This window comes from Macaca mulatta, chromosome 17, assembly GCF_049350105.2.
Source record: "Macaca mulatta isolate MMU2019108-1 chromosome 17, T2T-MMU8v2.0, whole genome shotgun sequence".
In the NCBI taxonomy this organism is placed as follows: Eukaryota; Metazoa; Chordata; class Mammalia; order Primates; family Cercopithecidae; genus Macaca; species Macaca mulatta.
This window is the reverse complement of record NC_133422.1, coordinates 9,318,426-9,330,989: the sequence shown is the minus strand read 5'-3', so window position 1 is coordinate 9,330,989 and position 12,564 is coordinate 9,318,426. Positions and strand designations below refer to the sequence as shown.

The window sequence follows — 12,564 nt, the reverse complement described above, 5'->3', positions numbered from 1 at the left end:
TCTGTAGCTGCCACAGTACTGGGATTACAGGTGTGAACCACCGTGCCTGGCCTTATGCTCTGTTTTTGTAAGCACCGTCTTGGTCTGCCTTGATTTTGCTTAATTTTTGATGTGATTCAGAGATTAGAGAAGCCAGAACAGGGAACATGTTCTAATCAGACAGATCACAGGGATTATATGCTCATTCTAACAGCAGCATAATATGGCCAGATGACAATCAATGTGTTCCTGTAGGTTAAGCAAATTTGGTATTTTGGAGAGTGCTAATTTTGGTATTGACCCTGAAATAATCTTAACCTAGTGGAAAAACTAACTTGCTTTTACTGTCAAGAATAATTTTGAATACTCACATTCTCTAATTCCTAAACACAGCCAGATAATTGAAATAGTATGCTTATCAGTCCAGAAATAGCATTACACAGCGGTCACTCTCAGAGCAATGAGAGTTGCAAAGACTTAGACTGGGCCAGGCAGTGAACAATCAGAACATAACAAAAACAACAAATGAACTCTAATTTCTAACTCAAAGCCAACATTTCCCTCAGCTCCCTGTCATGGCCCCTGCTGGACGTTAACAGAGTCATGCCCCAGGGATCTCTCACATCATAACAGATCAGTCCACACTCCCAGCCGCAGAAGAATCAGGCCTGTGGGGAAGGAGTGGCTGGAAGGCCCTATGAGAGGGACAGGCCTCTTAGGGGTGGTGCTGACTATGAGGGAGCTGCTGAGGAAGACCTTGAGACTTGAATCACTTCGCTGAAAAGCTAATGCTGATACTTTGTGGCCAGGCCTTCCCCATCCATCTGTTGCTTTAAGAGGAACACAAATAAGATTGATGGAAACCAAGTGAGAACTGGGGAAAAAAAAAAGCAAGTAAAGAAAGGAAGGGGAGAGATAGGCAAGGAAGTGGAAAGGAAATAGAGTGAGATTAGAGACCTTGTACCATCTCCATTTGGGGAAGCAGAGGCTGTTAAAACAGATCACGAAGACCCAGTGAAAATGACCTCGTCCACTCTTTTGCAAGTTCAGGCTCTAAAACCAGCCAGTTCCAAACTATAGTCATTAGATGGCTTACCAAGGAAGGGCTGGCTGCCAAAGATAAGCAACAAACCTGATGACTAAAATGTCAAGGAAAAGAACTTAACTCTGGCAAGCTCTGGCTAAGTATTATTTACTAATTACTACAGGTGATTCATGCTGTCCAGCACCGAACACTCTCTGTAGTCCAGACACAATGTCAGGTAAGCCCTTTATGTCATTTACTCCTCGAGACACTGTCCAGAGCGTCCCGGGTTTTATTTCCCTTTATGGAGGAGGAAACTGGGGCTCTATGGTGAAGTGGCTGGCCCCTGCACAACCCACCAGGAAATGGCAAAGGCAAGAGTTTCCACCCAATGTCCACACTCTTCATCAAACATGAGCACACCAAGATTTCCCCTCCTAGCCATACTTAGATAGAAGCAACAAGATCCAAACTGCACTGAGCCTTGGCTTGGATCTGAGCACTTATTACCAAGAAGCTTTTCATGTCTGACTGGGAGAGAGGCAGGGTCCGCTCCTGACTACTCTGTCTCAACAGAACAATGCCCTGGCTGCATTCACATCCCACTCCACAGCCTGAACTGCCTGTCTCTGTCCTGGATGTGGATTCGTGAGTTGCACGTTAGTCTGTTTACAGCGTCTGGACCCATTTTGCCATAGCCTACTTGGGCTATAACTTCTGAGAGACTTTAGTTTTCCCCACCAGCTTCTAGAAGGATGCTGTCTCATGACCTCTGAATATGTTGCTGCTGAAGATGCTGGCACAGCTCAGCTCTGGCTCGCTAAGGCCAGCCTGTGCAGTTTGGCGACAGCCCTTCAAGTAAGTGCTTGTTTTTGAAAGGATATCAACTCTTTTAATTTATGAATTCTCTGCATAGAGTAAGTTACTTTTTGCTTTCTGCAAGCCAAACCAGAATGACATAGTGCTACCCTGCAATGAAATGAGTCAATAGCTGTGACTGCAGGAACACTGTTCCTTAGGCAAGAGTGAACTTAAAGGAATCTTCCATTCACTGTTCTTTGCCTCAAAAAGTTATTCCTCCATCTATCATGGTTCAACAGAATCCAGTGTGATCTTGCAAGGCCCATAGGTTCTGTTGAACACCCAGGACTCCCTTGGAAAGGATCTCAAGTCTCTAATCCCCTCTATTGCCCAAACTATGCCTGGTCTGGGTGATGACACCGTGGGTTGACTGAAATATGAGCAAGGCCTCCTCTGAGGGCCCAGGGTTAGATCAGTGCCTCTCTAAACAGGGGATGAGTGGAAAATTCCCAATGAGTGCCAAGTACATGAGCTCCTGTTTTCACTCAAGAGGGCTAAAAATAGAACTCAGCGTTAATCATCCAAACTGTCCTGGTGATATAGTCCAGAAATTGCAAAGCCTAACAAGGCCATCCCTCTAAAATTTCTGTTTATTCTATGACAGGCTTAACTGGAAGTTGACACTTTAAGAACATTTATCTAAGCCCCAAACCAGCAGCTGTGTCTTCTTAGCTACCTCTTTTATTTGGTCATGCACCGCTCTCCTTTGCACGCTGAGTTCTCCATTCATTCTGGCGTGATCTATCTCTTTATTCATAGATGAAATGCAAGACAAGCTACTCCCATGAAACATCCAGCTCACTCCCTGTACGTCTTGCCCTAAACATACCCCTGCAAGTCTGCTATAGTGAAGCCTCCACTTCTTTTTAGACATGGCTCCCCATCTAAGACTTTTCACAAACTCGCGGGGATACTGCCTTTCACTTTTCCTTGCTAGAGCAGCCTTGCAGAGCAGACAACCCACTCATCATCCCATTAACCTCAAGCAATCAGATGTGTGGCCAAAGCCCAGGCAAGCCTGCCATACTCTGTTATTTTAACATGTGTGCTCAATGGGCATTATCTCTTCCGATGGTTGGTGCTACCCCGTGAAGCTGGTGGTAATGGGAAGTGAAAACGCCTGTCCTTGTTAGCATCATCTGTGTGATTCTATGCTTGCGTATCAGCCACCTGTGCCACTCCTCAAATTAGAAACCAACAGAACAGCTATTTACTACTAAAACTGAATGCTGGGTAAATCTGAGGTGCTTTCACCCCAATTCATCCAGAAATAGGAAATGTACACCAAATAACACATACTCACTGAGTGCCTACTATGTGCCTGGCAGACATTTCTGCTCTCAGGAAGCTTGACTTTCAGAGAGTCAGTAAATGGATGAACAATTACAGAACACTGTGGTCTAACCCAGCAGGGCAAGGCTGTCTTGGAGATTTAAACTGAGAGCAGCAGGATATGCCGAGAGCACCCCAGGCAAAACAGCATCTGGGACTTTTTGGGAACTTCGGTCAGCCCATCAGACAGGCCCCTTTTCCCTCCAACGTTCTGCCTCTGGTCTATGAAATTCCTGGCAGGAACTCTTGGTTGGCTACAGGCGTACTGAGGACAATTTCATAAAACTCACTGCAGATTTTCATCAGCTCCTTGTTCCCCACCTGATTTTTTTTTTTTTTTTTTGAGACAGAGTCTCACTTTGTCGCCCAGGCTGGAGTGCAGTGGTGCGATCTCGGCTCACTACAACCTCCGCCTCCCAGGTTCACGCCATTCTCCTGCCTCAGCCTCCCGAGTAGCTGGGACTACAGGCGCCCGCCACCTCACCCGGCTAGTTTTTTTTGTATTTTTTAGTAGAGACGGGGTTTCACCGTGTTAGCCAGGCTGGTCTCGATCTCCTGACCTCGTGATCCGCCCGTCTCGGCCTCCCAAAGTGCTGGGATTACAGGCTTGAGCCACCGCGCCCGGCCCTTGATTTTTTTTTTTAAAAGAAAATACATATATATGTTAATTTAAAAATATATATGTAAGCCCAAAGACTCCCAGCTAATCTTTCCTATATTTTTAGCCTGCTCTGAAATCCGTGTGGATCAGGAAAATCCAACCCTGTGAGCTGGGCCATTTTTTTTCCCAAGCTAAACAATCGAACTACAACAGGAAATTAAATAAGAGATCTATAGAATTCTGGTATTTGAGGAAACATCCAGATCTGTTAAAATTGTGAATTAAAAAAATTCAAATATGACATGCATGCACACTAAATTGCAAAAAGGTTAAAGCTTTTTTCACGCTTCTCAGAAACATTATTGCTTTTTACCCAGGGCTCCATGAGTTTAAATCAGGGTTTAAAATCAACAGGGTAGAACTTCATCTTCAAAGGAAAACACTCTCTTTTGTATTTCAAAATGAACCAGCTGCAAGGTTACAGCAACAAAACACAAGTATCTGACTTGTTTTCATACCACCTTTTGTGGCTATTGCACTCACTTTCAATACTAATATTACGAAGATTGGCCAGATCCATAACATATAATAGCTCTGTGGAAAAATCCCATGGGAGGTGGACTGACCTTTTGTTTTTCATTTCAGTTCTTATAGCTTTAAGGCAGCACTGACACTATGCCTTGAGTTAATCAATAAGTATTATTTCTTTCACATATAACTAACACTAGGGCCTCTGTGTTTTTGTATAATGATCTGCTTTTCTGCTGTGAAATGAAATTTCATATAGGCTTGTCAGAAACAAAGTATCCTTCCCATTTAATACTCCAATACATTTCAGTGCCTACTCTTATGAAAAACGAGCAGAGTCATATCATATATTAGAAAAAATCAAAATGACTACAAATGCATAATTTCAGCCTTTGCCTTTGTGCATGTGGGGAAGAGCCACTGGGTAAAAAGACATCTAGCTTTCCCAAGAGGCTGTAGTTAATAAGGGAATATCACACCATACCTGGATTACTAATGAACAATGGGAAAGGACAGAGATTAATGGGGCCAAGGAGAAGAAATGCTGATCCAAAGAAGTCATGCTGGGAAATTCTGGTCCCAGAGTAAGTGCAGCAGAAAGGAGAATTAGCCAGTTGCCTGCGTTTTAACCCATTTGTGTATCACTTAAGAAGTTTCTTGACCTTTCTGGATTCTATCTTTCTCTAATAACCCTCCCAAATGTATTACTGTCAGAGCACCTGCGCATACCTGGGAGGAACAGTGAGGTGCCTCTCCCCACTCCCGCCCCTGCCAAGAATTTAGAGACAAGGTAAGTAAGACGAGTCTCTGAGATTAGAATCAACACATAAAAGGCTAGGGTAGAGATATGCAAATGAACCCCTAAAGGGACAGGACCATACCTAAACCAGCAAGTCTTGCTGTTGGACTGAATCTGTAACACGATGTGAGGAATAACAGGTCCATTACAAGAGGAGTTGGACAGTGAAGGGGGCTTAGGAAAGGGAGTCTCCAGGGCCAGGAACATTTCAGGGGAGCAGGGATATGGGAGATGAACCTAGTAGGCTCTGAGGCCACTGGATTCTTATAGAACAACTCGCTGGCTCAGATTCCATTCTCATCAAGGTTTCTTATGAGCTAGACTTTTGACTCTAAAAGGAAATAATATGTTTATCAGGCTTGTTATCGTTTGCTTGCCAGTTATATTTCATATGGTTAAAAAGGACGCTTGTATTCTAGTTTATACGTCTAGTTTATTCCTCTTAATAACTCAACAATTCTAACAACCATCAATTCAGGAAGGCTATGGATAAGGAGTTTCTGTGCACATAGAGCTCCTGGCTTCATCCTGGACCAGGTTGAGTCCGTAGGTGAATGGGCCCTTTGGAATCCATTTGGGTCATACCATTCCTTTCAAATACCTGTATACAAGTCTTTCCACAGACTGCATCTCTGCTCAAAAGCCCAAGATAGATCCCTACTTTTTATTTAGCTCAAGTTTAAAAACCTGAGTCTTTGGCCAGGCATGGTGGCTCACACCTATTATCCCACCATTTTGGGTGGCCAAGGTGGGTGGACTGCTTGAGCCCAAAAGTTTGAGACAAGCTTGCGCAATATAGCAAGACCCCAGCTCTGCCAAAAAAAAAAAAAAAAAAAAAAAAAATAGCTGAGCGTGGTGGTGCACGCCTGTGGTCCCAGCTACTTGGGAAGCTGAGGTGCGAAGATTGTTTGAGTCTGGAGTTCAAGTTTATAGTGAACCATGATCACACCACTGCACTCCAGACTGGGTGACAGAGGGAGACCCTGTCTCAAATAAAACAAAAACCAAATCAACCAACAAAAAACCTGGGTCTGGATTTCAGGCTGGAAATTTCCCCACACTCCCTATGCACCGTAGCTCCCACTGTGTTCACCATGAGATTGCCCCTCTCAGGTTTCATAAAATGAGGCTAAAAGACCTTTCCTTACGTGCTCCTCGCTTGGAATACATTCTTTCTCTTTAGTTTAATAAAATTCTACCCCATTCTTCAAAGTGTAATTCATGTTCCACTTTTTCCAAGAAACCTTGCCTATGGGTCTAGACTGACTTCTCCTTTCACTAAATTCCAGAAACAGGTATGGTCAGTACCACATAATTTTCACTTAATTATACTCCAGTCTTGTGCTAATGTTTAATTGTTCTGTGTGTGTTATTGTTGCCTACCCACTTGTAAGTTCTCTGCAAAAGGCAGAAATAGAATGAAACCACTTATCGGTAAGCTACATAAGGGCCGGCGATGCCTTTTAAGAATTATTTGATGGTCCTAATAGTAACTAGGCACAGAGTAAACCAGTAATAAATATTTCCAATGGATAGGTCTTTATAAGTTGGCAATACATAAGCACAAACAGTTTTTAAACGATTTGTTCATTTAACAGTTTTTTCATTATACACTCTAGGCAAGATTCCAGTTTCCCCTAATAAATTCATGCTAAATAAGCATCCTCATATTCACAGTTTTTAGTTGATATTCAGTTTTTAGTCAGATCTCTGAAACTGATCACTTTGAAAGTATCTTTAATTGTCTCGCCATGTTTTTCAGAACAGCTTTAGCTGCACTATGATCAAACTGTTAAATTGTTTTGATTTCTCAAAATGAAGTTTGCTATTTTGATCTATATGAAGTTCTGAGGAAATGGTTATTGTTTTAAGGTTTATGAAGCTAGGTTAAGGTAATCAGAAACAACTCTGTCAACAATTTTACCAGGCCTCTTTTAAATTGTATCAACCTCATTGGGGTTGTTAGAGTTGATTAACAGATTGAAGAACTTTGTTGTGGGATTTGGGAATTCTGATTCCTAGAGTTTGAAGTTGGAATGGAATCCTATCATGCTCCTGGTACACAATACCTGGCCCAATAGGTAACTATCAATTAAATAAATGATTTTGGCCTACTGCCTGTGAAATTATTCTGCAAAATAGGCAACTACATAAAACAATGTGTTTTTTAATTTAAAAAGAAAGTCCTCAATTCATTTAAAGAGCACCTATGAAAATATACATATAAAACTTCAAATGGGAATACTATTCTGAAATATAGCAAAGAAAAGACAAGAAATGTAGGTGTGAACATAATGAAAAAGCTGGTAAAGGCAGTGTAAGTTTTAAAGTTTTTACCAGTAAAAAATAATTTGTATTGAACTGGAAGTTTCAAAACTAAAACACTGGAAAATTACTCAAACATCATACTGCTAGAGAGATGAAATAACATTAAATTATCTTCCAAAATCTCTGAATTCAAGAATGACATAGGGATAATCATTTCCAAGAACTTGATTTAAACAAAATAGGTAAACAAGATTCCCTTTGAAACATATTTTCTCAAACCAAAAGGCCTCCATATTACAGCCTCTATTTCTAAAACTTTTGTATTAGGATTTAGAAATATGAAATTTATAATATTGTTTTACATGTAGCAAATCTTTCCCTTTTATTATAACTACTGTTGTAAGGCTTCAATACTCTTTTGTGACCACTTCGCAAAAGGCTTAGTCACTTCAATGTTAGATGTGCAGACAATTGAGCGCAAATGCTTTATAGTTCTTTTTGTTAAAAGCACATAAACGTGTATATAAATATTTTAGCTCATACTCACGGTAGCAAAGCCAAATCCACTGAGGTGGTTATTTCTATTGGAGCAAAACTAGTAAGTGACTTTTAAGGTATCAGTTTAATTTTCCTAGGTGGTAAGTAACCCTACTTTAGGTCAAAGTTCATAAGCAGACTGGTAACTAAGATGCTTCCAAGTGACCGCTTTTTGATGAGCGTGTATATTAAGCCACATATTTTCCTTCTCCTGGTCACATACTACATCTCAAGCGATCTAGATAGCTGATGCCCACATGGGTAGGGAGAAGGCAATTTCAACAATTCAATTGTGAAGTCTCATTTCATGCATCTTGGAGAAACCTAAATATGCATGACAATAAAATATCTCACAGAGACGAGAGTTCTTGCGAACAGATTTCTAGTAATGAAATTAAAAGCATATCCTAATCCCTCTGCTAGCTCACAAGAGTAGGCAAATGTCAAAAGCAAAGAAAGGCTTTGTGTTGGAATTGCTATATAATTCTCATGCATACTCTATTTTCAGTTCCCTGGCTGTGAATTTTTCTCCAGTGAAGACTTGAACACACCCTCAGCCTCTCTGGCTTTTTAAGTTTTCACCTCTATGTTTATTCATCTCTCTGTGATGCAAAGAAGTACAGAGAGAACAACTATACTGTGCGCTTTCTTCTCTGATGTGAAGAATATAAATTACAAGAATGAGTGCTGTTTTGAAAAAAGAGTGGTAAACTTTCAAAGTTAGCACTTGGCGAAGAGAAACACGCCTAACTAATCTGAATTCCCCAGCGGAACGTCTTAGGTTTCACAGGTACATTAAAATGCATTAAGAATATTCCGAAGATCTCTTGGCAGTTTTGATTTCAAGATGTTGGAGCAGAATCCTACTATTTCAGGAAAATGCAACAGTTACATTTGAGACTGCAGGAATACAGAATTATGTAAGGCACTGCAGAGTATGTGAGACCAAATGTTTCTGTGAACACCACTCACAATTCAGCATATTGGAACGAGTAAAGAGAGCCTCCTGTTCACCAACAAAGCGCACACGCATGCTAGGGGGACAGGCACAGAGGTGGCTGGCTCACGGCTTTCTCTCTGCCCTTGCAAAGGAGGAGGGGGAAGAAGAGAGAGGGAAGGCAAAGTACCGTCTTGTCCAGGCACTGAAGGCAGTTATAAGGCTTGCAGCAGCAATGGCCCATCCCGGCAGGCTGGCAGGCAAGGGGACCTCCTTCATTCAACGTGTCAGCGGGCAACTCCTAAGCCGAGGTACTGGCACACACGAAAGGGGCGCGCCGCTGGGAGCTGTCACAACTTCCATGTGGTCCCCTCGGCTACCTTATTTCTCCTAAACTTCAGGAATCCAGGAGGCACAGGAATGAGAGGAGGAGGAGGAGAGCAGGGCGGCAGCGATCAGATCTTGCTGCTGCGGGAGGGAGGGCAGGCGGGAGCCAGGAAGGGAGGGGACAGGCAGGAGGGAGGGTCACTTTGCCACTGGAATCCTCAGGGTGAGGCAAATCAATAGTCGCATAACCACAGGGCATTTACCAATGCCGGCTCCCTAAAAGGACAGCCTGGTCTCCGCCGGGTGCGTGGCCGCTCCCAGCCCTCCCCTGGCGGGGATGCGCCTCCGCACCGCGCAGACACGCCTGGAGAGGACGCAGGAAGCACAAAAGGCGAGCCTGGGCTTCAGAGCACTGCCTGGGGACGCCTGAAAGGGCTGCCAGCGCTTGGCTCTGCTGCAATCCTAGCTCCTAGTTTTCTGGGAAGTAAAAATATTTATAAACGTGATGTATATGGCCTCTCCTCCCATGAAACTCTTCTCAGAACATTTGTTGCTAATGGGAACCACCAATTTCTCATTTTCTAATTTGCATGCCATGAACAAATTTTTTGCCTTATTTGATGAAATCTTCATATTTAAAATATAACTGTGAAGTCGCTTGCCTAGGCTGACATACACACACCATTCATCTGGCTTGAGTAATTAAAATTGGGGTTTGGGGCAGGTATTTCTCCTAGGCAAACTGGCATAAAAGCCTTAAAGGACTTGATCTTTCTAGTTTTTCACACAGTTAACAATCAGAAAGGGAAAGCATCAGGGAGCAAAAGTTTGTTTTTTTTTTTTTTCTCAAAAAAGACTTGGTATTTAAAAATATATTTATGTAATCCTGAAAGTCAAAGAAGCAAATATTTACATGATTGATTTTATATGCCCTGATACCCCTCAGAGGAGAAATCTTGAAATTTCTCATGTTTAGAAATATACAATTACGTTTTTGCCCACTAAACTGCCTAAGGCTGTAAACAGACAATAGTTGTTAAAACTAGATGATTTTACTAACTTAACTGAGATTTTCCAAGCAGATTTTAATTAAGTAGTATAGGCTCGGAGAAAGGCAAGTACTTAGTGATCAAATAGGAACAGACTGGAATGTTTGCCTTAGACTTGAAAGAATAAATGGAAACCTTTCTTTCAAGCTAGCAGGTAAATTAGCATAATCCTTCAGGAAGGCGATTTGGCTGTACCTATCAAAATATTAAATGTACACATGCCTTGACCCAACATTTGCACGTCTATGCTATAATAATACATACATATATAAGCATGTATGCATAAGGATCTTCAATTCAGCATCGCTGGTAACAGCACAAAAATGGGGAATATTTTAGATTTTCAATGCCTTTCTATTATATGGAGAGATGATATACATTGTTGACTGAGAAAGCAAACTTTTATAAAAAACAAAGCAAACATACACATGTGCATATGTTTGGAGTAAAGCTTTGGAAACAGTCACCCATTCATGTAACAGCAGCCAACCCTTGAGGAATGGGAACCAGGAGGGAGTGACTGTCCACTTTTTACCCTCTCGTGAGCATGTTTTATTTTTACCGTTTTAAAACAGTGTGCCAGGGAAAAGGCAGGGACCCCCATCTGGGCTCTGTGATGTGAGGTCCAGAGCTGCCTCCCGCTCACTCAGGCTAATGCTCCTTGGCAATGAGCTTGCGCAGACCTCTCAGAGGGAAAGCAGCTCACAGTACCTTAAGCTCGAACCTGTGCTGAAAGCTGTTCCTAGGGCCTTTGAAATCGGTGAGAAAAACTTTATGTTGCAAAAAGTGGTGGCTTAGTATACCCCGACGCTCACAGCAGCATTATTCACAATAGCCAAAAGGTGGAAGCAACCGGAATGTCTACCAACAGATGAATGGCTGAACATAATGTGGTGTGTGCATGCAGCGGAACGTTAGTCAGCCTTAAAAAGGAAGGAAATTCTGACAGGTGCCACATAACACGCCTACCTAATCTGACAGGTGCCACAAAACATGCCCAACTAATCTAAATTCATCTTAGGATGAAACTTGAGGATATCATGTTAAGTGAAATAAGCCAGTCGCAAAAGTACAAATACTATATGATTCCACTTATATGAAATACCTAGAGTGGTCGAGTTCACAGAGACAGGAAGTGGAATGGTGGTTGCCAGGGGCTGGGGGCAGGGAGAAGTAGGGAATTGCTGAATGAATACAGAGTTTTAGTCTTAGAAGATGAAGAGTTCTGGATTCACACTACAATGCAAATATACAGACTGTTCCCCACTTTGATGGTTCCATTTATGACTTCCACTTTACGATGACGTGACACATTCAGAAGACTCCTTGACTTACGATGGAGCTATAGCAGGATAAATCCCTGGTAAATTGAAAATACCGTTAAGTTGAAAGTGCACTGTCGTAACCCCGTTGTAAGCTGAGGATCATGTGTACTTAACGATAAACTGTACACTAAAAAATAGTTAAGATGGGGAATTTTTTGTTATATTTTATCACAGTGTTTTTTTTTTTTTTTTTTTTTTTTTTTTTTTTTGAGATGGAGTCTCACTCTGCACCCAGGCTGGAGTGCAGTGGCGCGATCTCGGCTCACTGCCAGCTCCGCCTCCCAGGTTCACGCCATTCTCCTGCCTCAGCCTCCCGAGTAGCTGGGACTACAGGCACCCGCCACCACGCCCGGCTAATTTTTTGTAGTTCTAGTAGAGACAGGGTTTCACTGTGTTAGCCAGGATGGTCTTGATCTCCTGACCTCATGATCTGTCCACCTCGGCCTCCCAAAGTGCTGGGATTACAGGCATGAGCCACCACACACAGTTTTTCTAAAAGAGAAGTGGTAGCTTGCATTTACCTGGAGGCAACAGCTCCTGAGCTGCAGGTGTGGATTAAATCAAGACAGAGCAAAGCCCTATTGTGGACAGAGCCAGGCAGGGTGGGAAGGCCGCAAAGCTAAGCACCCTACATTGATTTAAAGAATGCTTTCTTCCAGCTCAGTTGTCTTCCTGAAGATAGGTCCTCTTAGGAAACAGTTTTATTCTAAATTAGAGGTTAGAGTGCACCATACTAGAAAATGACTTCGTATTCTTAGGAGATGTACGAGAGCTCTTGCTAACCAGTTGCTCCCAGGAGATTAGTGTGAGACTGGAGGAGCTACACAGAGGCCGTTTTCAGCTTCTCTTCTAGGGCACAGAGGGCACTGAAGGGCACGGCACTTCCGTAGTCCAGTCCTTCCTACATTGTTGAAATCGTACATGTACTATGATCTCAGTGCACACGACCTAGATTTTGAGAAATGTATTCATGTTCTAGAATTGTGCCTTGTTTAGT

The 12,564-nt window shown here is 42.4% G+C and overlaps 1 protein-coding gene across 4 annotated transcripts in view; it reads right to left on the bottom strand.

The window, feature by feature from the left end:
• MTUS2 (microtubule associated scaffold protein 2) overlaps positions 1-12,564 on the bottom strand; it is a 429,611-nt gene that overhangs the window by 71,921 nt on the left and 345,126 nt on the right. The window contains exon 1 of one of the 4 annotated variants that reach the window (XM_015120816.3): positions 9,057-9,621. The exons of the other annotated variants lie outside the window; for them this stretch is intronic. Coding sequence (XP_014976302.1) covers positions 9,057-9,110 — 54 coding nt within the window. The 5' untranslated portion in view covers positions 9,111-9,621. Of the gene's footprint in view, positions 1-9,056; positions 9,622-12,564 lie in introns of those variants that run through there. 4 annotated transcript variants of the gene reach the window in all.